Below are 25,566 nucleotides of genomic sequence, written 5' to 3' on the forward strand. Positions count from 1 at the left end.
ATGTAGTAACGAGACACGCCGCAGGGCTAGCTAGTGTAACGACGTATAACTTAAGATGTGGGTTGAGGGATGACGGGAGTGCATGGCTAGCGGCATGTAGTAACGAGACACGCCGCAGGGCTAGCTAGTGTAACGACGTATAACTTAAGATGTGGGTTGAGGGATGACGGGAGTGCATGGCGAGCGGCATGTAGTAACGAGACACGCCGCAGGGCTAGCTAGTGTAACGACGTATAACTTAAGATGTGGGTTGAGGGATGACGGGAGTGCATGGCTAGCTGCATGTAGTAACGAGACACGCCGCAGGGCTAGCTAGTGTAACGACGTATAACTTATGATGTGGGTTGAGGGATGACGGGAGTGCATGGCCAGCGACATGTAGTAACGAGACACGCCGCAGGGCTAGCTAGTGTAACGACGTATAACTTATGATGTGGGTTGAGGGATGACGGGAGTGCATGGCCAGCGGCATGTAGTAACGAGACACGCCGCAGGGCTAGCTAGTGTAACGACGTATAACTTATGATGTGGGTTGAGGGATGACGGGAGTGCATGGCCAGCGACATGTAGTAACGAGACACGCCGCAGGGCTAGCTAGTGTAACGACGTATAACTTATGATGTGGGTTGAGGGATGACGGGAGTGCATGGCCAGCGGCATGTAGTAACGAGACACGCCGCAGGGCTAGCTAGTGTAACGACGTATAACTTAAGATGTGGGTTGAGGGATGACGGGAGTGCATGGCCAGCGGCATGTAGTAACGAGACACGCCGCAGGGCTAGCTAAAATTGAGGTGGATGTGACCGAGTCACTGTCGCTTATAACATTTGCGACCAGAGACGGCTGTCGACCTTACAGTTCCCTCCCTCCTCAAGGAGGTTATTTTATTCTTTGTCGGTTAAAGAATACACTCATATTATGATAAATAAATTACCGTATTTCATAACAAAAACTAGATTTCTTGTTAACCAATAATATTTTCCAGTTAAGCTTTATACTTTTATTATTAGTCATTTTATTCAAACATGAAATATATTACTATATAGGTACTATACTATACAGGGCGTTAGAAATACGTGAAGAATAAATATTAGTGAGAAAGATTTATAATTTTGTTTTCCTCTCCGTAACCATGTTTGAATTGGAATTTTTTTGGCATTTATAAACTCCCCAATTCAAAACTGTAAATTATCTAATGTACAATTTTTCAAGTTCTTTTGTATTCTTAATATTTTTCTATGCAACTTACTGCTTATTATAACATTTACTTAAGTTTGTAGATGAAATATTTGTAAAAGCACTAAGTTATTGTACATTTGTTATATTTTGATATTTTAATGAAATTATGGGCAGCGGTTTTGTTTCTTCTTTTTAGCGTTTTCTTATATTTAAAAATGATAAATTTGTTATATTTTTAATTATTCATCCATTAAAACCCTGAAATTAACGTGAATTAAAAAGACTGTTAATGTCAGTAAAATTATTATTGGATCAACAGGATGATTAGGTGCGGGAAACAGGTACTTGCTCGGCATAGGTGGGGATGTTGAGGTGGTAGCCTCTAGTTGCGTGCTGGGCTATGTACAGGGTGTACATTAAGTCATGGTACGCTTGGATATATTCCAAACGGATTAATATATCGATGAACAATCTTCATCATACTTATTAAAATACTTATTTGCAGGTTAAAAAAATTTCCGCCCTTTACATTGTAATGCCACGTAGAAAAGACACCTCTCACCAAAATTACGCAAATTACGCAAGCTAAAAAAATTTTATGCTACGTAAAGTGACCAGTGATAACCCAGTTTTAGCACTCACTCAGCTTAGAGGAGGAGTTTGTAACAAAAATGACTGCACCAAGTGTCGCTACTGAGCGAGCCAGCTAGCATGAACCGCGGAGAGGGGAGTATTCGTGTATGCAGCGCTCTTCCCCATTTCGTAGGCTTCGAAAACATTGAACCAAATCCCACGAACAGGCAAGGCGCATCTTCGGACTCATCCGTTTCATGTAGAAACGAAGTTTAATGCAAAATTTAAAGTCTACAGGTGAAATCCTTTTTAAGATATCTTACGGATAGTTAAGCTAACGCTCTGCAAAGTTCTTTGAAGGACAACGTACACGACGACGTTGTGAAGGAAACAGGACTCTGTAGGAATGACGTTACATGCATCATTTCAAGTCCAGTGTTGGACGATTGTCGTTCTTCAGATTTCTAGTGGAAAGTTGGTAAAAGGCGAAAAATTATTCTAAAATTACGTTTATAGCTTAATTAATTCTCGAGATATCACCCTGAGTTGTTGGCTATCTTAACGCTCGGCCAAGTCCCACTGAGGGATTGCACTGCCATCGGACTTGGCGTTGCTTATATAGAATTTAAACTTCATGTAAAATTTCAATAGGCCCAGTTTTTTATCTTGATACCGTGCGGGAAGACAGAGAAACAGAAAAAGTCCTGATCCCTATAGTGATAAGCCTCGCTGGCGCTCAGTGGATTTAACTACAGTAATTGGTTAATACTAAATATAATTTAATTACGAAATACAATAGAGTTGACATAAATATTTATTACATCGACTTCCATTCAATTTGCCGGACTGTGACACTAATTATTGGTTTAGTCGCCATGAATGCCAAATTATTACAATTTTAATCAACTGTATTATATCCACCATCCCCACACTTAAACCCTATATTAAGGATTAACTGTGCATGCTTTAAGCGCACTCCGAATCAATATTATACACATACACAAGTTCATTAATATGTTTATTTAAGGAAGATATCCTTTACAATGTCAAAAGGAAGTTTCGTTTGATGAATTTTTTAAAAATTTTGCGCCCCCAAAAATGCGGGACAGCTCAAAATTTTCAAAAGTAAACCTCTGTAAAGTAACCCCTTTGTTTTGAGCATAAAAAATTTAAAGAATGGTGAAAACCCGAGATCGCTATCTCTTTCCCAATTGGCCGTCAAACGTGTATTGAAGTACGCTTACATTTACAAAACACGTTGAAGATTTAAGAAACAAAATCGATGAGGTATGCAACCAAATATCACTTCAGGCTTTTCAAAACGTGAAGCAGGAGCTCACCCTACGCTTGTCTCACTGTTAAATAGTAGGAGGGCTCCTGTGGTGAGTTATTAAAAATATTGTTCTGGTAACGATGGCTATTATTTTGGAATGTTAATAGATAGCGTTCTCCGGGTTCTGGGTTTCTTTAAGTTTGTTTATACTCCTCAAAAACGAGGGGGTCGCTTAAGAGGGGTTTACTTTGGAAATTTTGAGTTGCTCCCAAAATCCCGAATTTTTGGGGGACACAAATAATGTTTGAAATCATAAAAGGAAACTTACTTTTTACATAGCACCACTGCCCAAATGATATAATTTTTATTCACCCTGTATATTACATGTCTAACGTTTGATTATAAGTGTGTCAGGCTAAGAAAATTTGTATTTGATACCCTTCACCCTGTATATTTACATGTCTAACGTTTGATTATAAGTGTGTCAGGCTAAGAAAATTTGTATTTGATACCCTTCACCCTGTATATTTACATGTCTAACGTTTGATTATAAGTGTGTCAGGCTAAGAAAATTTGTATTTGATACCCTTCACCCTGTATATTACATGTCTAACGTTTGATTATAAGTGTGTCAGGCTAAGAAAATTTGTATTTGGTACCCTTCACCCTGTATATTACATGTCTAACGTTTGATTATAAGTGTGTCAGGCTAAGAAAATTTGTATTTGGTACCCTTCACCCTGTATATTTACATGTCTAACGTTTGATTATAAGTGTGTCAGGCTAAGAAAATTTGTATTTGGTACCCTTCACCCTGTATATTTACATGTCTAACGTTTGATTATAAGTGTGTCAGGCTAAGAAAATTTGTATTTGATACCCTTCACCCTGTATATTTACATGTCTAACGTTTGATTATAAGTGTGTCAGGCTAAGAAAATTTGTATTTGATACCCTTCACCCTGTATATTTACATGTCTAACGTTTGATTATAAGTGTGTCAGGCTAAGAAAATTTGTATTTGATACCCTTCACCCTGTATATTTACATGTCTAACGTTTGATTATAAGTGTGTCAGGCTAAGAAAATTTGTATTTGATACCCTTCACCCTGTATATTTACATGTCTAACGTTTGATTATAAGTGTGTCAGGCTAAGAAAATTTGTATTTGATACCCTTCACCCTGTATATTTACATGTCTAACGTTTGATTATAAGTGTGTCAGGCTAAGAAAATTTGTATTTGATACCCTTCACCCTGTATATTTACATGTCTAACGTTTGATTATAAGTGTGTCAGGCTAAGAAAATTTGTATTTGATACCCTTCACCCTGTATATTTACATGTCTAACGTTTGATTATAAGTGTGTCAGGCTAAGAAAATTTGTATTTGATACCCTTCACCCTGTATATTTACATGTCTAACGTTTGATTATAAGTGTGTCAGGCTAAGAAAATTTGTATTTGGTACCCTTCACCCTGTATATTTACATGTCTAACGTTTGATTATAAGTGTGTCAGGCTAAGAAAATTTGTATTTGATACCCTTCACCCTGTATATTTACATGTCTAACGTTTGATTATAAGTGTGTCAGGCTAAGAAAATTTGTATTTGATACCCTTCACCCTGTATATTTACATGTCTAACGTTTGATTATAAGTGTGTCAGGCTAAGAAAATTTGTATTTGATACCCTTCACCCTGTATATTTACATGTCTAACGTTTGATTATAAGTGTGTCAGGCTAAGAAAATTTGTATTTGATACCCTTCACCCTGTATATTTACATGTCTAACGTTTGATTATAAGTGTGTCAGGCTAAGAAAATTTGTATTTGATACCCTTCACCCTGTATATTTACATGTCTAACGTTTGATTATAAGTGTGTCAGGCTAAGAAAATTTGTATTTGATACCCTTCACCCTGTATATTTACATGTCTAACGTTTGATTATAAGTGTGTCAGGCTAAGAAAATTTGTATTTGATACCCTTCACCCTGTATATTTACATGTCTAACGTTTGATTATAAGTGTGTCAGGCTAAGAAAATTTGTATTTGATACCCTTCACCCTGTATATTTACATGTCTAACGTTTGATTATAAGTGTGTCAGGCTAAGAAAATTTGTATTTGATACCCTTCACCCTGTATATTTACATGTCTAACGTTTGATTATAAGTGTGTCAGGCTAAGAAAATTTGTATTTGATACCCTTCACCCTGTATATTTACATGTCTAACGTTTGATTATAAGTGTGTCAGGCTAAGAAAATTTGTATTTGATACCCTTCACCCTGTATATTTACATGTCTAACGTTTGATTATAAGTGTGTCAGGCTAAGAAAATTTGTATTTGATACCCTTCACCCTGTATATTTACATGTCTAACGTTTGATTATAAGTGTGTCAGGCTAAGAAAATTTGTATTTGATACCCTTCACCCTGTATATTTACATGTCTAACGTTTGATTATAAGTGTGTCAGGCTAAGAAAATTTGTATTTGATACCCTTCACCCTGTATATTTACATGTCTAACGTTTGATTATAAGTGTGTCAGGCTAAGAAAATTTGTATTTGATACCCTTCACCCTGTATATTTACATGTCTAACGTTTGATTATAAGTGTGTCAGGCTAAGAAAATTTGTATTTGATACCCTTCACCCTGTATATTTACATGTCTAACGTTTGATTATAAGTGTGTCAGGCTAAGAAAATTTGTATTTGATACCCTTCACCCTGTATATTTACATGTCTAACGTTTGATTATAAGTGTGTCAGGCTAAGAAAATTTGTATTTGATACCCTTCACCCTGTATATTTACATGTCTAACGTTTGATTATAAGTGTGTCAGGCTAAGAAAATTTGTATTTGATACCCTTCACCCTGTATATTTACATGTCTAACGTTTGATTATAAGTGTGTCAGGCTAAGAAAATTGATATGTACATGTCTAACGTTTGATTATAAGTGTGTCAGGCTAAGAAAATTTGTATTTGATACCCTTCACCCTGTATATTTACATGTCTAACGTTTGATTATAAGTGTGTCAGGCTAAGAAAATTTGTATTTGATACCCTTCACCCTGTATATTTACATGTCTAACGTTTGATTATAAGTGTGTCAGGCTAAGAAAATTTGTATTTGATACCCTTTCACCCTGTATATTTACATGTCTAACGTTTGATTATAAGTGTGTCAGGCTAAGAAAATTTGTATTTGTGATACCCTTCACCCTGTATATTTACATGTCTAACGTTTGATTATAAGTGTGTCAGGCTAAGAAAATTTGTATTTGATACCCTTCAACCCCTGTATATTTACATGTCTAACGTTTGATTATAAGTGTGTCAGGCTAAGAAAATTTGTATTTGATACCCTTCACCCTGTATATTTACATGTCTAACGTTTGATTATAAGTGTGTCAGGCTAAGAAAATTTGTATTTGATACCCTTCACCCTGTATATTTACATGTCTAACGTTTGATTATAAGTGTGTCAGGCTAAGAAAATTTGTATTTGATACCCTTCAACCCTGTATATTTACATGTCTAACGTTTGATTATAAGTGTGTCAGGCTGAGAAAATTTGTATTTGATACCCTTCACCCTGTATATTTTACATGTCTAACGTTTGATTATAAGTGTGTCAGGCTGAGAAAATTTGTATTTGATACCCTTCACCCTGTATATTTACATGTCTAACGTTTGATTATAAGTGTGTCAGGCTGAGAAAATTTGTATTTGATACCCTTCACCCTGTATATTTACATGTCTAACGTTTGATTATAAGTGTGTCAGGCTGAGAAAAATTTGTATTTTGATACCCTTCACCCTGTATATTTACATGTCTAACGTTTGATTATAAGTGTGTCAGGCTGAGAAAATTTGTATTTGATACCCTTCACCCTGTATATTTACATGTCTAAACGTTTGATTATAAGTGTGTCAGGCTGAGAAAATTTGTATTTGATACCCTTCACCCTGTATATTTACATGTCTAACGTTTGATTATAAGTGTGTCAGGCTAAGAAAATTTGTATTTGATACCCTTCACCCTGTATATATTACATGTCTAACGTTTGATTATAAGTGTGTCAGGCTAAGAAAATTTGTATTTGATACCCTTCACCCTGTATATTACATGTCTACGTTTGATTATAAGTGTGTCAGGCTAAGAAAAATTTGTATTTGATACCCTTCACCCTGTATATTTACATGTCTAACGTTTGATTATAAGTGTGTCAGGCTAAGAAAATTTGTATTTGATACCCTTCTCCCACCCTGTAATATTTACATGTCTAACGTTTGGATTATAAGTGTGTCAGGCTAAGAAAATTTGTATTTGATACCTTCACACATTTGTCTAACGTTTGATTATAAGTGTGTCAGGCTATTGAGAAAATTTGTATTTAATACCCTTCACATTTACATGTCAAGTCTAGCGTTTTGATTATAAGTGTGTCAGGCTAGAGAAAATTTGTATTTGATACCCTTCACCCTGATATATTTACATGTCTAACGTTTGACGTTGATTATAAGTGTTGTCAGGCTGAGAAAATTTGTATTTGTATTGTCATTTACCTTCACCCTGTTTGATTATTTACATTTGATACCCTTCCTAACGTTTGTATGTTTAACAGTAATGATTATCAGTCGTGTCAGTGAGAAAATTTGTATGTATTTGATACCCTTCAACCCTGTATATTTACATGTCTAACGTTTGATTATAAGTGTGTCAGGCTAAGAAAATTTGTATTTGATACCCTTCACCCTGTATATTTACATGTCTAACGTTTGATTATAAGTGTGTCAGGCTAAGAAAATTTGTATTTGATACCCTTCACCCTGTATATTTACATGTCTAACGTTTGATTATAAGTGTGTCAGGCTAAGAAAATTTGTATTTGATACCCTTCACCCTGTATATTTACATGTCTAACGTTTGATTATAAGTGTGTCAGGCTAAGAAAATTTGTATTTGATACCCTTCACCCTGTATATTTACATGTCTAACGTTTGATTATAAGTGTGTCAGGCTAAGAAAATTTGTATTTGATACCCTTCACCCTGTATATTTACATGTCTAACGTTTGATTATAAGTGTGTCAGGCTAAGAAAATTTGTATTTGATACCCTTCACCCTGTATATTTACATGTCTAACGTTTGATTATAAGTGTGTCAGGCTAAGAAAATTTGTATTTGATACCCTTCACCCTGTATATTTACATGTCTAACGTTTGATTATAAGTGTGTCAGGCTAAGAAAATTTGTATTTGATACCCTTCACCCTGTATATTTACATGTCTAACGTTTGATTATAAGTGTGTCAGGCTAAGAAAATTTGTATTTGATACCCTTCACCCTGTATATTTACATGTCTAACGTTTGATTATAAGTGTGTCAGGCTAAGAAAATTTGTATTTGATACCCTTCACCCTGTATATTTACATGTCTAACGTTTGATTATAAGTGTGTCAGGCTAAGAAAATTTGTATTTGATACCCTTCACCCTGTATATTTACATGTCTAACGTTTGATTATAAGTGTGTCAGGCTAAGAAAATTTGTATTTGATACCCTTCACCCTGTATATTTACATGTCTAACGTTTGATTATAAGTGTGTCAGGCTAAGAAAATTTGTATTTGATACCCTTCACCCTGTATATTTACATGTCTAACGTTTGATTATAAGTGTGTCAGGCTAAGAAAATTTGTATTTGATACCCTTCACCCTGTATATTTACATGTCTAACGTTTGATTATAAGTGTGTCAGGCTAAGAAAATTTGTATTTGGTACCCTTCACCCTGTATATTTACATGTCTAACGTTTGATTATAAGTGTGTCAGGCTAAGAAAATTTGTATTTGGTACCCTTCCATTTCGACCTTTCTATAGTCCGGTCCATAGACAAGGCCAGTTCTAAGATGGGGCAGCCCGTCCATGGAATTTAGTTGAGCCTAATTGAAGTCTATTCTTAGTAGGATGGCAAAAGTTGTGTTTTGTCTGCTGGAAGGGTTATCTCATGAATGAAGTGACATTTTACGCTACTCTTGGTGTGGCGTACCCCTGCTTTGTATAATTGTATTTTTTATTTGGTGACAGATGACTTCCTAAAACATTTATTTAGTGTACAAGATTTCACATTTGATGACTGTAAAGTCATCGAGAATTATGCAAATTTATGACAGGCATCCGAATTTGACGTCATAAAGCGTTAGCTCATTACACCGTATAATGTTCACTGTATGATGAGTGCATTCATTAAACAACATAACGACGTGAGAAACATTAAATCCACCCGAGAGTCTGCACTGTGCTGACTAATTAACATTGTTAACACCGGATATCGAGTGGGGTGGAATATATATGTGCCGAGTTATTATCATTTATGGACGTGTGCATGGTGTCAAAATAACGAGAGAGTACCAAATGTGTGTATCCACATTGTAAGAGACTGTTGCACATTTATCGGACATGGAAGGTACAATGGAAGATAAATATATTTGTCAAGTGTCAGTTACTGGATCTTATTTGTAGATAGATATAGTATTAGTAGATTTATTTTAGGTAGTGATAAAATGAAAATAGGTAATCTGGTTTGAATTAATAATCCTGGTAAGGGTAGTATTCACAGTATTGGTATTAATTCGAACAGAGGTACTTCCAAGTAGTACTTCCGATAAATGTGGTAATTTTTGTAGGGTAAATAATCCCGGTAAGGGTAGTAATTCCAGCAGAGTGGTAATTTCCAGTAGTGGTAATAATTATGGTAAATATGATAACAGTATGTAGGGGTAACAATCCCGGCAGAGATAGTAGTATTTCCAGGAGTGGTAATAATTCCTTTAAACGTGGTCATTTCTGTAGGGGTAATAATACCAGCAGAGGTAGTATTTCCAGGAGTGGTAATAATTCGTGTAAATGTGGTCATTTCTGTAGGGGTAATAATACCAGCAGGGATAGTAGTATTTCCAGGAGTGGTAATAATTCCTTTAAATGTGGTCATTTCTGTAGGGGTAATAATACCAGCAGAGGTAGTATTTCCAGGAGTGGTAATAATTCCTTTAAACGTGGTCATTTCTGTAGGGGTAATAATACCAGCAGAGGTAGTATTTCCAGGAGTGGTAATAATTCGTGTAAATGTGGTCATTTCTGTAGGGGTAATAATACCAGTAGGGATAGTAGTATTTCCAGGAGTGGTAATAATTCGTGTAAATGTGGTCATTTCTGTAGGGGTAATAATACCAGCAGAGGTAGTATTTCCAGGAGTGGTAATAATTCGTGTAAATGTGGTCATTTCTGTAGGGGTAATAATACCAGTAGGGATAGTAGTATTTCCAGGAGTGGTAATAATTCGTGTAAATGTGGTCATTTCTGTAGGGGTAATAATACCAGCAGAGGTAGTATTTCCAGGAGTGGTAATAATTCGTGTAAATGTGGTCATTTCTGTAGGGGTAATAATACCAGCAGGGATAGTAGTATTTCCAGGAGTGGTAATAATTCCTTTAAACGTGGTCATTTCTGTAGGGGTAATAATACCAGCAGAGGTAGTATTTCCAGGAGTGGTAATAATTCGTGTAAATGTGGTCATTTCTGTAGGGGTAATAATACCAGTAGGGATAGTAGTATTTCCAGGAGTGGTAATAATTCCTTTAAACGTGGTCATTTCTGTAGGGGTAATAATACCAGCAGAGGTAGTATTTCCAGGAGTGGTAATAATTCGTGTAAATGTGGTCATTTCTGTAGGGGTAATAATACCAGTAGGGATAGTAGTATTTCCAGGAGTGGTAATAATTCCTTTAAATGTGGTCATTTCTGTAGGGGTAATAATACCAGCAGAGGTAGTATTTCCAGGAGTGGTAATAATTCGTGTAAATGTGGTCATTTCTGTAGGGGTAATAATACCAGCAGAGGTAGTATTTCCAGGAGTGGTAATAATTCGTGTAAATGTGGTCATTTCTGTAGGGGTAATAATACCAGCAGGGATAGTAGTATTTCCAGGAGTGGTAATAATTCGTGTAAATGTGGTCATTTCTGTAAGGGTAATAATACCAGCAGGGATAGTAGTATTTCCAGGAGTGGTAATAATTCGTGTAAATGTGGTCATTTCTGTAGGGGTAATAATACCAGCAGAGGTAGTATTTCCAGGAGTGGTAATAATTCGTGTAAATGTGGTCATTTCTGTAGGGGTAATAATACCAGCAGGGATAGTAGTATTTCCAGGAGTGGTAATATATATGTACACAGTAAATAATTTCTCTAGGGGTAGGGGTAGAGTAATCCCAGCAGAGATAGTATTTCCAGGAGTAAAAATTCCAAAACACCCAAGTTTTGTTATATGCTGGAGTTTATTCTTTAATTTCAACGTAAGATCCCCCATTCGTACTAATATACTGCCGTGGCAGAAGATATAATTTGATATATATTTGAATAAATTAGAAACTAATTTGCTGTCTCGAATGGACCTATATATATCCGGTTTTTTAAGTTATATGGTAAGTGGAGGCTGTAGCGAAACAATGAAATTATTTTAGCTTATGGAGAGATGTTTGATGGAGGCCGTTAGCAATACAAATAGCTTTCCTCGGAGACTCAGATGCCGAACTGTGCTTCGGCAATTTGCGGGATTGCTTGTGGAAGTTGTCCGGATGTAATGGACAGTGAATAAGTTGTGACCGGCTCACTTGTCATAACAACTTCTGATGTATAGATGTATGATTAAGTACTTATCTTGCCTGAAATATTGTCTTCCCCTACCGTCTTGAAATTCGCTTTTCGTGTTGATCTATTTTTAGAATTGCAAGGAAAATTTAGACCAGAAATGAGTATTTGTCAGAAAAATAAAACATACGTCTGACTGCCGCCGCACCTCCACTTTACATTAGTAGACAAAAGCAGCAGTTTAAGACTTACTTAGTTAAGTAAGGTAACATTGTGCCTGAAGCAACCAAGTAAGGACAAATGTGTCATCAACGGACCATGAAGACACACAGTGTGTTAGCTTTATTGTGTAGGGTATGAACAAAGAATGTTAAGGAAATTACAAAGAGTGTTTAGGCTCTCATTGTTGTAATGAATGCTTTGAATGCGCTACTTTGATATTGACAACATTAATAATAAATTCCAACGCTGATTAATTTATCAAATTAACATGTTGTGTTAAAATGTTCTCAAAGAACTATTGTATATTTAGCCAAGAGTCGTTGTTTTTGTTACAAATTAATTGTATTCGAATGAAGATTATATTGGGACTTAGTGGTTTATAGATGTACTTGGTGTGGCGCGTGACGATTCCATTTCCGATGTCAACCAAGGCAGGAAAGATTCAGGTGTGTCAATCAACTGATTGCGTTGTCATCACATACGTTTCCTTGTTGGCGTTTTCTCTATATCGCTGCAACTTACTATCCGCTTACCTTTACTTGAACTCAGTCTTTCAATAATGATTTACAGCTCGACCAAGAGACACCGGTTGTGTGATTCGGATACTTACTGATTATATTGTCGATGGTACCTGAAATTACCTAATTGTATTAGGTATTATCTAAAGATCAGTCGGCTGTAGAGGTCTTGACAGGGAGTCAAATATACGTTGAATGTGCAGTGTTTAAAGTACACAATTCACCATTATTCTACATAATTAAAATTGTCAATTTTTGCATGTTATTGATACAGAGTAATTGGCCAAGTGTCGAGTAATTTCGTTATGTTCTCTGATCATTGCATACTTCTTACCAGTTACTGTCTGAATCTACATAAGATGTCGTGAATAATTAGAGAATATTTAGCCACTTGTTTTGTGAATTCAGTGTGTTCTGTGATTGTAGCATGATTGCTACCAGTTGCTGTCAGATTGTACACAACAACTCGTGAATGATTGATTAGGGCGCCTCTAAAGTCCGATAAAGCCGTGTTTCATTTCACGTATGCCACAAGTTTGTTGTCGTGTACTTGTTAAAAGTTTGCAGTTTGTACAGTCAAACTCTCCGGTTTGTTATAGTTGACATTTCGAGGTGTCTGTGACGTGTGAGGACAACTTGTAGTGTATTAGTGATAATTATACTCAGATAAGAGTCGTATCTGTACTTCAGTTGAACATTTGGTGTATTATTTGTTTGTTACAACTGACATTTCGAGGTGTCTGTGACGTGTGAGGACAACTTGTAGTGTATTAGTGATAATTATACTCAGATAAGAGTCGTATCTGTACTTCAGTTGAACATTTGGTGTATTATTTGTTTGTTACAGTTGACATTTCGAGGTGTCTGTGACGTGTGAGGACAACTTGTAGTGTATTAGTGATAATTATACTCAGATAAGAGTCGTATCTGTACTTCAGTTGAACATTTGGTGTATTATTTGTTTGTTACAACTGACATTTCGAGGTGTCTGTGACGTGTGAGGACAACTTGTATTGTATTAGTGATAATTATACTCAGATAAGAGTCGGATCTGTACTTCAGTTGAATATTTGGTGTATTATTTGTTTGTTACAACTGACATTTCGAGGTGTCTGTGACGTTTGAGGCCAACTTGTAGTGTATTAGTGATAATTATACTCAGATAAGAGTCGTATCTGTACTTCAGTTGAACATTTGGTGTATTATTTGTTTGTTACAACTGACATTTCGAGGTGTCTGTGACGTGTGAGGACAACTTGTAGTGTATTAGTGATAATTATACTCAGATAAGAGTCGTATCTGTACAGTACTTCAGTTGAACATTTGGTGTATTATTTGTTTGTTACAACTGACATTTCGAGGTGTCTGTGACGTGTGAGGACAACTTGTAGTGTATTAGTGATAATTATACTCAGATAAGAGTCGTATCTGTACTTCAGTTGAACATTTGGTGTATTATTTGTTTGTTATAGTTGACATTTCGAGGTGTCTGTGACGTGTGAGGACAACTTGTAGTGTATTAGTGATAATTATACTCAGATAAGAGTCGTATCTGTACAGTACTTCAGTTGAACATTTGGTGTATTATTTGTTTGTTATAGTTGACATTTCGAGGTGTCTGTGACGTGTGAGGACAACTTGTAGTGTATTAGTGATAATTATACTCAGATAAGAGTCGTATCTGTACTTCAGTTGAACATTTGGTGTATTATTTGTTTGTTACAACTGACATTTCGAGGTGTCTGTGACGTGTGAGGACAACTTGTAGTGTATTAGTGATAATTATACTCAGATAAGAGTCGTATCTGTAAGTACTTCAGTTGAACATTTGGTGTATTATTTGTTTGTTACAACTGACATTTCGAGGTGTCTGTGACGTGTGAGGCCAACTTGTAGTGTATTAGTGATAATTATACTCAGATAAGTCGTATCTGTACTTCAGTTGATCATTTGGCGTATTGTTTTGTTTGTTTAATCGGTGAATATTGTAGTTCATGTTATTTTTCAATCAAGATAAACCATTGTCAATATCGAATCACCTTTGAAGAAATTCTATATTCGGTTGTAATAATAAAGGTTACTGTAGGCTATAAACGTTGACTTTTCACTAAAAGTAACACGTGTTTATCTAAACTGTGTAGTGTTTTAATTGACTTGTATAAATTCTCAACATTTAATCTGTAACGTATGCGTCAGGATGCAATGATGATCGTTATTTCTTATTAGGACAGGATATATGAATAGTAATATATGAAATCTCAAGTATTTGAAGAATTAATTTGGAAAATATGTTATTTAAAAAATCATAGCTCCGTGTAATATTAGTATTTGTGACAGTAAATGTTGGATTTTAATATAAATGAGTGTTGCTTTATGAGAAAATCGAGATCATATAAAAATGATACACAACAAGAATTTTTGTAATCAGTAAAATGGCTGCCAGACTTTTATTTAATCCCATAAATACACAGCTTAACGCCGAAGCTCTTTTACGCTCTTATGTTTGGTTATTGTGTTGCGAAATAATTCATTTTAGAGATATAATTAACTCGAATTCAAACATCTTAGATTCCTCTATGTTTGTAGTGATTATGAAATGAAATGAAACTCAAAATGTTAGCTACCTCTTTGAATGAATATTTAAAAAGTATACACTTTAAAGAAAAAATCGTGACCAAAAGTATGAGGTAAATTATTTGAGGTTTAACGGTGATGTTATGGGGTAAACTTAATGTTGTTCAGTTACAGCGAGTTCTTAAATGTACCTTACTATTACTTCCATGCCAAAAGTCAGATCTGATCGGTCCAAACGACAAGGTCTTTATCGCATGATCTGGAACATCTGTCAGTGAACAGACGAAGACAGAGATATAGTGTGTGTGCGTGTGAGAGAGAGAGATGGCGGTAGCGATCGTTAATGAACGTCTCGGCTTGTGAGTGCGATCAGAGGGGCAATATCAGACGTCAAATCTTCACCACATCTCTGGGGATGACATTGCTGATTGATGTGAGAGACTTACTACCGTGTAATCCCTGAGAGTTGAACTTACTGCAGTGAGATATTAATTGTTAATGAACGTCTCGGCTTGTGAGTGCGATCAGAGGGGCAATATCAAACGTCAAATCTTCACCACATCTCTGGGGATGACATTGCTGAGCTGATTGATGTGAGAGACTCACTACCGTGTAATCCCTGAGAGTTGAACTTACTGCAGTGAGATATTAATTGTTAATGAACGTCTCGGCTTGTGAGTGCGATCAGAGGGGCAATATCAAACGTCAAATCTTCACCACATCTCTGGGGATGACATTGCTGATTGATGTGAGAGACTTACTACCGTGTAATCCCTGAGAGTTGAACTTACTGCAGTGAGATATTAATTGTTAATGAACGTCTCGGCTTGTGAGTGCGATCAGAGGGGCAATATCAGACGTCAAATCTTCACCACATCTCTGGGGATGACATTGCTGAGCTGATTGATGTGAGAGACTCACTACCGTGTAATCCCTGAGAGTTGAACTTACTGCAGTGAGATATTAATTGTTAATGAACGTCTCGGCTTGTGAGTGCGATCAGAGGGGCAATATCAAACGTCAAATCTTCACCACATCTCTGGGGATGACATTGCTGAGCTGATTGATGTGAGAGACTCACTACCGTGTAATCCCTGAGAGTTGAACTTACTGCAGTGAGATATTAATTGTTAATGAACGTCTCGGCTTGTGAGTGCGATCAGAGGGGCAATATCAAACGTCAAATCTTCACCACATCTCTGGGGATGACATTGCTGATTGATGTGAGAGACTTACTACCTTGTAATCCCTGAGAGAGGAGCTTACTGCAGTGAGATATTAATTGTTAACCTTAAGGTCTCTGGAACCTGGTTGATCCTTCGCTAGACAAGATTCTATATATGACTCGTGTAATGTGATGAGTAACATCCGGATAGTATCTATATGAAGTAATTTAATTATCTTCTCCACGCTTTCTCGTGCACAGGCCACGTAATTCAGCCAACGTTGAACATGCGTTCCCTGAATGACACGTAGGAGGAACTGGGAAATTTTGGACTGAGACATTACCACCTACCTCGTTAAATATATCTTTTGTGTTAAATGAAAAAAAATACGTACAAACATACATATTATGTGGACACGAAGCGATAATTTATTTAACATAAGACGTAAAAATATATTATAAATTTGTTATTGTTTATAATTAATGCGTTTAAACTTAAGATAATTTTCAAATTTTCTTTACATTATCCATGCAATTTAATAAACAATGTTATGAACGGAACGGTCAGTTGAACATTACAAAGATATCTTGTGGATTAAATTTTATTTCGTCACTTATACATTTATTGTCAAAAATTCGGACTTTTCAATTGTAATATTCAAATCTATTTATAATGAAAGTAATGTATATCTGCCCGTACGATCGTCATTAAGTTTATTGAGAGTTGATTATTGAAAGTTTTGGATTACACTTCCGTGAAGGTTTCTAGTACTTCGCACCCGTGGGGGGGGGAGATGCCATTGTTTTACCAATGTCGGTTTACTTTTGGAAATGCTGTACTGTCTGCTATAATGTGTTCTTGTGTTCACACACGTGCAGTGTAGAACAGTAAAGTGGCAGGTCAGGGATTCAGATGTGTTTGTTACCGCGGCAGCACGGCGCCAAATGTTGTACTGTCTGCTATAATGTGTTCTTGTGTTCACACACGTGCAGTGTAGAACAGTAGAGTGGCAGGTCAGGGATTCAGATGTGTTTGTTACCGCGGCAGCACGGCGCCAAATGTTGTACTGTCTGCTATAATGTGTACTTGTGTTCACACACGTGCAGTGTAGAACAGTAGAGTGGCAGGTCAGGGATTCAGGTGTGTTTGTTACCGCGGCAGCACGGCGCCAAATGTTGTACTGTCTGCTATAATGTGTTCTTGTGTTCACACCCGTGTAGTTTAGAACAGTAGAGTGGCAGGTCAGTGATTCAGGTGTGTTTGTTACCGCGGCAGCACGGCGCCAAATGTTGTACTGTCTGCTATAATGTGTGCTTGTGTTCACACCCGTGTAGTGTAGAACAGTAGAGTGGCAGGTCAGGGATTCAGATGTGTTTGTTACCGTGGCAGCATGGCGAAAAATGTTTTACTGTCTGCTATAATGTGTACTTGTGGCACACCCGTGTAGTGTAGAACAGTAGAGTGGCAGGTCAGGGATTCAGGTGTATTTGTTACCGCGGCAGCACGGCGCCAAATGTTGTACTGTCTGCTATAATGTGTTCTTGTGTTCACACCCGTGTAGTGTAGAACAGTAGAGTGACAGGTCAGGGATTCAGATGTGTTTCTTAACGCAGCAGTACGGCGCCAAATGTTGTACTGTCTGCTATAATGTGTTCTTGTGTTCACACACGTGCAGTGTAGAACAGTAGAGTGGCAGGTCAGGGATTCAGATGTGTTTGTTACCGCGGCAGCACGGCGCCAAATGTTGTACTGTCTGCTATAATGTGTTCTTGTGTTCACACACGTGCAGTGTAGAACAGTAGAGTGGCAGGTCAGTGATTCAGGTGTGTTTGTTACCGCGGCAGCACGGCGCCAAATGTTGTACTGTCTGCTATAATGAGTACTTGTGGTCACACCCGTGCAGTGTAGAACAGTAGAGTGGCAGGTCAGGGATTCAGATGTGTTTGTTACCGCGGCAGCACGGCGCCAAATGTTGTACTGTCTGCTATAATGTGTTCTTGTGTTCACACACGTGCAGTGTAGAACAGTAGAGTGGCAGGTCAGGGATTCAGATGTGTTTGTTACCGCGGCAGCACGGCGCCAAATGTTTGTACTGTCTGCTATAATGTGTTCTTGTGGTCACACCCGTGTAGTGTAGAACAGTAGAGTGGCAGGTCAGGGATTCAGATGTGTTTGTTACCGCGGCAGCACGGCGCCAAATGTTGTACTGTCTGCTATAATGTGTTCTTGTGTTCACACCCGTGTAGTGTAGAACAGTAGAGTGGCAGGTCAGTGATTCAGGTGTGTTTGTTACCGCGGCAGCACGGCGCCAAATGTTGTACTGTCTGCTATAATGTGTTCTTGTGTTCACACCCGTGTAGTGTAGAACAGTAGAGTGGCAGGTCAGGGATTCAGATGTGTTTGTTACCGCGGCAGCACGGCGCCAAATGTTGTACTGTCTGCTATAATGTGTTCTTGTGTTCACACCCGTGCAGTGTAGAACAGTAGAGTGGCAGGTCAGGGATTCAGATGTGTTTGTTACCGCGGCAGCACGGCGCCAAATGTTGTACTGTCTGCTATAATGTGTTCTTGTGTTCACACCCGTGTAGTGTAGAACAGTAGAGTGGCAGGTCAGGGATTCAGATGTGTTTGTTACCGCGGCAGCACGGCGCCAAATGTTGTACTGTCTGCTATAATGTGTACTTGTGTTCACACCCGTGTAGTGTAGAACAGTAGAGTGGCAGGTCAGGGATTCAGATGTGTTTGTTACCGCGGCAGCACGGCGCCAAATGTTGTACTGTCTGCTATAATGTGTTCTTGTGTTCACACCCGTGTAGTGTAGAACAGTAGAGTGGCAGGTCAGGGATTCAGATGTGTTTGTTACCGCGGCAGCACGGCGCCAAATGTTGTACTGTCTGCTATAATGTGTTCTTGTGTTCACACCCGTGTAGTGTAGAACAGTAGAGTGGCAGGTCAGGGATTCAGATGTGTTTGTTACCGCGGCAGCACGGCGCCAAATGTTGTACTGTCTGCTATAATGTGTTCTTGTGTTCACACCCGTGTAGTGTAGAACAGTAGAGTGGCAGGTCAGGGATTCAGGTGTGTTTGTTACCGCGGCAGCACGGCGCCAAATGTTGTACTGTCTGCTATAATGTGTTCTTGTGTTCACACCCGTGTAGTGTAGAACAGTAGAGTGGCAGGCAGGTCAGTGATTCAGGTGTGTTTGTTACCGCGGCAGCACGGCGCCAAATGTTGTACTGTCTGCTATAATGTGTACTTGTGTTCACACCCGTGTAGTGTAGAACAGTAGAGTGGCAGGTCAGGGATTCAGATGTGTTTGTTACCGCGGCAGCACGGCGCCAAATGTTGTACTGTCTGCTATAATGTGTACTTGTGTTCACACCCGTGTAGTGTAGAACAGTAGAGTGGCAGGTCAGGGATTCAGGTGTGTTTGTTACCGCGGCAGCACGGCGCCAAATGTTGTACTGTCTGCTATAATGTGTTCTTGTGTTCACACCCGTGTAGTGTAGAACAGTAGAGTGACAGGTCAGGGATTCAGATGTGTTTCTTAACGCAGCAGTACGGCGCCAAATGTTGTACTGTCTGCTATAATGTGTTCTTGTGTTCACACCCGTGTAGTGTAGAACAGTAGAGTGGCAGGTCAGGGATTCAGATGTGTTTGTTACCGCGGCAGCACGGCGCCAAATGTTGTACTGTCTGCTATAATGTGTTCTTGTGTTCACACCCGTGCAGTGTAGAACAGTAGAGTGGCAGGTCAGTGATTCAGGTGTGTTTGTTACCGCGGCAGCACGGCGCCAAATGTTGTACTGTCTGCTATAATGTGTACTTGTGTTCACACCCGTGTAGTGTAGAACAGTAGAGTGGCAGGTCAGGGATTCAGATGTGTTTGTTACCGCGGCAGCACGGCGCCAAATGTTGTACTGTCTGCTATAATGTGTTCTTGTGTTCACACCCGTGTAGTGTAGAACAGTAGAGTGACAGGTCAGGGATTCAGATGTGTTTGTTACCGCGGCAGCACGGCGCCAAATGTTGTACTGTCTGCTATAATGTGTTCTTGTGTTCACACCCGTGTAGTGTAGAACAGTAGAGTGGCAGGTCAGGGATTCAGATGTGTTTGTTACCGCGGCAGCACGGCGCCAAATGTTGTACTGTCTGCTATAATGTGTTCTTGTGTTCACACCCGTGTAGTGTAGAACAGTAGAGTGGCAGGTCAGGGATTCAGGTGTGTTTGTTACCGCGGCAGCACGGCGCCAAATGTTGTACTGTCTGCTATAATGTGTTCTTGTGTTCACACACGTGCAGTGTAGAACAGTAGAGTGGCAGGTCAGGGATTCAGGTGTGTTTGTTACCGCGGCAGCACGGCGCCAAATGTTGTACTGTCTGCTATAATGTGTACTTGTGGTCACACCCGTGCAGTGTAGAACAGTAGAGTGGCAGGTCAGGGATTCAGATGTGTTTGTTACCGCGGCAGCACGGCGCCAAATGTTGTACTGTCTGCTATAATGTGTTCTTGTGTTCACACCCGTGTAGTGTAGAACAGTAGAGTGGCAGGTCAGTGATTCAGGTGTGTTTGTTACCGCGGCAGCACGGCGCCAAATGTTGTACTGTCTGCTATAATGTGTTCTTGTGTTCACACCCGTGTAGTGTAGAACAGTAGAGTGGCAGGTCAGGGATTCAGATGTGTTTGTTACCGCGGCAGCACGGCGCCAAATGTTGTACTGTCTGCTATAATGTGTTCTTGTGTTCACACCCGTGTAGTGTAGAACAGTAGAGTGGCAGGTCAGGGATTCAGGTGTGTTTGTTACCGCGGCAGCACGGCGCCAAATGTTGTACTGTCTGCTATAATGTGTACTTGTGTTCACACACGTGCAGTGTAGAACAGTAGAGTGGCAGGTCAGGGATTCAGATGTGTTTGTTACCGCGGCAGCACGGCGCCAAATGTTGTACTGTCTGCTATAATGTGTACTTGTGGTCACACCCGTGTAGTGTTGAACAGTAGAGTGGCAGGTCAGGGATTCAGATGTGTTTGTTACCGCGGCAGCACGGCGCCAAATGTTGTACTGTCTGCTATAATGTGTACTTGTGTTCACACCCGTGTAGTGTAGAACAGTAGAGTGGCAGGTCAGGGATTCAGATGTGTTTGTTACCGCGGCAGCACGGCGCCAAATGTTGTACTGTCTGCTATAATGTGTTCTTGTGGTCACACCCTGTGCAGTGTAGAACAGTAGAGTGGCAGGTCAGGGATTCAGGTGTGTTTGTTACTGCGGCAGCACGGCGCCAAATGTTGTACTGTCTGCTATAATGTGTTCTTGTGTTCACACACGTGCATTGTAGAACAGTAGAGTGACAGGTCAGGGATTCAGATGTGTTTGTTACCGTGGCAGCATGGCGAAAAATGTTTTACTGTCTGCTATAATGTGTTCTTGTGGTCACACCCGTGTAGTGTAGAACAGTAGAGTGGCAGGTCAGGGATTCAGATGTGTTTGTTACCGTGGCAGCATGGCGAAAAATGTTTTACTGTCTGCTATAATGTGTGCTTGTGTTCACACCCGTGTAGTGTAGAACAGTAGAGTGGCAGGTCAGGGATTCAGATGTGTTTGTTACCGTGGCAGCACGGCGAAAAATGTTTTACTGTCTGCTATAATGTGTGCTTGTGTTCACACCCGTGTAGTGTAGAACAGTAGAGTGACAGGTCAGGGATTCAGATGTGTTTGTTACCGCGGCAGCACGGCGAAAAATGTTGTACTGTCTGCTATAATGTGTGCTTGTGTTCACACCCGTGTAGTGTAGAACAGTAGAGTGGCAGGTCAGGGATTCAGATGTGTTTGTTACCGTGGCAGCATGGCGAAAAATGTTTTACTGTCTGCTATAATGTGTGCTTGTGTTCACACCCGTGTAGTGTAGAACAGTAGAGTGGCAGGTCAGGGATTCAGATGTGTTTGTTACCGTGGCAGCATGGCGAAAAATGTTTTACTGTCTGCTATAATGTGTGCTTGTGTTCACACCCGTGTAGTGTAGAACAGTAGAGTGACAGGTCAGGGATTCAGATGTGTTTGTTACCGTGGCAGCATGGCGAAAAATGTTGTACTGTCTGCTATAATGTGTGCTTGTGTTCACACCCGTGTAGTGTAGAACAGTAGAGTGGCAGGTCAGGGATTTAGATGTGTTTATTACCGCGGCAGCACGACGACAAATACCTTCTATAAATTTTATTTCCAGTTTTTTTAACTATTTTTAGGGTTGTTAAAGATTTTCTGAGCTCTTGCCGTTAAATGGACCATATGTAATTAAATGACGAGGCTGTTCAACCAATTGTCCGAATTGTGGACCAAATCATGGCTAGGGATAGGGATAAAACTCTCTGTATAAGTCACGAAATCCCCGGTTCAAACCTTAGGATGAGTTTATCCGCGAGTAAATTTCGGCAAATAGCCTCATTTTTTGTTTTGTTTAATTGACAAGTAAGGATTAGCGGACCTTTGAGATGTGAACTGAGTAGAATCGCTCAAACATAATTGGGTGATTTGGCAAAATCCTAACGAATAAAACGTTGTCCTTGTAGTGGGCGTTGATTGCTTTCAATATTGATTAGTGTCCGCCTATGTTGTGTATGCAAGTTTAGAAAAGTGCGATGTAGAGTAGTATAAAATGAAATGAATGAATGAATGGAAAATACATAAAATTAGAAGAAAATCGTTCTTATTCTCTGTTTCAGATTGCATTTTAGCTATTTGACCTTTGCTGGGTACACTTCGTTATTTTGAGCATGTGTAAGCGGTAAGGGTGGTTGTCGAGAGCTGGTGGTCCTAGTTAGAGGTCCTGCGCAAATGCCCTAATTTGATCCTTCCGAACGCGGTCAACAGGTACGTCTGCAGGGACGATGATCTTTTCGTTCCTAGACGATTCTATAAATCATATGACTCCCAGAATGAGTTCAGTCCGCGGAATTTTAGTAATCCTGGAATGGTCAATTTTATAATATTCAATTTGTCTGAAATTATTATTTGCTGGTGTCGCAATGTAAAATAATCACAATGTAACTTTAATTATATTATGAGGACATTATTTGACCACTTTCTTCTGTGATCGTTGTAACTTGTAACGGATAAGATAGTGAGTAACAAAATATGCCTTCGAATTCTTGTTTAACCAACAATATAAGGAATCATAGTTACGCTAAAATTTAAAAGTACCAAACCCAACGTATTATCTATGTAGATTTAAAAATGTTGAGCAGAACTACGATTTCAGACCTGTATTAATTATAATTAAGTGAAGTACTAATTAAGAGTGAGATGAAGTAGTACCCGAGCCGAGTGTTTGTGGCGGGGGAGGGGGAGGGTAACTGCCCTGTAACAAGCTGTGTGTCGTGTCCCCTCCAGACCCAACATTATCTCTGATCAGCTGACACTGTGTTGCTAGCAACAGAGTAGCAAACTCGTAGTTTCATATTAAAACGTAACGTAACAATACATACTGTGTCCCTTGTATACCACACGTTGCTGTTTCGTGTATGTTACAAATCTCTGAGTAAATTTCAACAGTTTTGGTGAGACTCAAACAAGATTCATGTTTATGGTTACAGTACCTGTGAGAGTCGAATAAACATATATTCATGAATAAATAGTACCTTCAATACAAACGTGTTGTTTTTCTCAGAATACACGGTGCAGTTATAGTTATCAATTTAGTATTTGTAATTATGATTCAGTTTGAATCTATTAAGTTACAATATAAAAAGGAGCAGTTATTTGTGGCTGTATATTAATTAACTTATTTATTATTTATAAATACCGGTACTATTAACAGTAACATTACCATTTATATGGTAAACAAATGTGACATTTCATAACTCATTCATCATAAATTAGATACATACAACTTAGAAATATAATAATAGAATTAATTTTTACAGCATATCTTGTTACTGATAAGGTAAATTTAGTGTTATAATTTTGTTTATGTTAAATTAATTTTGTCTTTATACACCTCATCATTACATACTAAATTCTGTATTTCGGACATTTGCTATCCTATATCAATATATAAATTTAGCCTGTTCTTCAGGTGGAAAGAACTACAACGTGCCGCGATGGACTGCCATTAAAAAAAAGAAAGGAAACATCGGTAAGAAAATACTGAAAAATATCCAAAAACTTGTTGGAGGTCAGGTAGGTGAAAATGAATCTGTAGGTATAAGTCTCTGCTAAGAATTAGGAGTCAAGAGGACAGGCGAAATTGGGAAACTTATAAAGAATACCAATGTCGGCACTTCCTGGAGACAGGACGGCGATTGTCGACAGGGAGAAGCTCCTTATTGACTGACCGTTAGCGAAGCCTGTGACTTAAAGGGCTGCAAAAGTTTCAATTCTGTCTGTCTGCACAATATCTCAAATACAAACAGACGTATAAATAATCTTGCATGAAGCTTCATTACTGTATAGTATAGGCAACTCTGAGTTCGACGGTGGTGCATGTCATTCATAGTACCTCCTTGTCGCCGGGATTCAATGTACCACGTGACAAAATATCTCGAGAAGGATTGCATTTGTAGACTTATACACAAGAATGAGTTCTATGATGGTGCATGTTCAACTATGGAATTTAGCTGAGCGTTAGCAAACATCTTCCACAATGGCAACGAGAACACGTAGTACCTCCTTGTCGCCGGGATTCAATGTACCACGTGACAAAATATCTCGAGAAGGATTGCATTTGTAGACTTATACACAAGAATGAGTTCTATGATGGTGCATGTTCAACTATGGAATTTAGCTGAGCGTTAGCAAACATCTTCCACAATGGCAACGAGAACACGTAGTACCTCCTTGTCGCCGGGATTCAATGTACCACGTGACAAAATATCTCGAGAAGGATTGCATTTGTAGACTTATACACAAGAATGAGTTCTATGATGGTGCATGTTCAACTATGGAATTTAGCTGAGCGTTAGCAAACATCTTCCACAATGGCAACGAGAACACGTAGTACCTCCTTGTCGCCGGGATTCAATTTACCACGTGACAAAATATCTCGAGAAGGATTGCATTTGTAGACTTATACACAAGAATGAGTTCTATGATGGTGCATGTTCAACTATGGAATTTAGCTGAGCGTTAGCAAACATCTTCCACAATGGCAACGAGAACACGTAGTACCTCCTTGTCGCCGGGATTCAATGTACCACGTGACAAAATATCTCGAGAAGGATTGCATTTGTAGACTTATACACAAGAATGAGTTCTATGATGGTGCATGTTCAACTATGGAATTTAGCTGAGCGTTAGCAAACATCTTCCACAATGGCAACGAGAACACGTAGTACCTCCTTGTCGCCGGGATTCAATGTACCACGTGACAAAATATCTCGAGAAGGATTGCATTTGTAGACTTATA

At 38.7% G+C, this 25,566-nt stretch overlaps 2 protein-coding genes across 2 annotated transcripts in view; both read left to right on the forward strand.

Moving 5' to 3' along the window:
• The window catches only part of LOC124367387 (mitogen-activated protein kinase 1), a 317,508-nt gene that overhangs the window by 190,196 nt on the left and 101,746 nt on the right, over positions 1–25,566 (forward strand). The window lies entirely within an intron of this gene.
• Positions 8,834–14,650, forward strand: LOC124367386. Its single transcript, XM_046824162.1, has 2 exons — positions 8,834–9,844; positions 10,064–14,650. The coding sequence occupies exons 1-2, from the start codon at positions 9,796–9,798 to the stop codon at positions 11,281–11,283; spliced, it is 1,269 nt and encodes a 422-aa protein (XP_046680118.1). The 5' UTR covers positions 8,834–9,795; the 3' UTR covers positions 11,284–14,650.

The sequence above is a fragment of the Homalodisca vitripennis genome, chromosome 8 (assembly GCF_021130785.1).
Source record: "Homalodisca vitripennis isolate AUS2020 chromosome 8, UT_GWSS_2.1, whole genome shotgun sequence".
Lineage (NCBI taxonomy): Eukaryota > Metazoa > Arthropoda > Insecta > Hemiptera > Cicadellidae > Homalodisca > Homalodisca vitripennis.

Bases quoted from the DNA above. Each gene is read 5' to 3' on its own strand.
- LOC124367386 (XM_046824162.1), top strand. From the start codon at position 9,796: ATGGTAAATATGATAACAGTATGTAGGGGTAACAATCCCGGCAGAGAT. The intron at 9,845-10,063 runs GTAGTATTTCCA...ATACCAGCAGAG, and splicing joins TAACAATCCCGGCAGAGATA to GTAGTATTTCCAGGAGTGGT.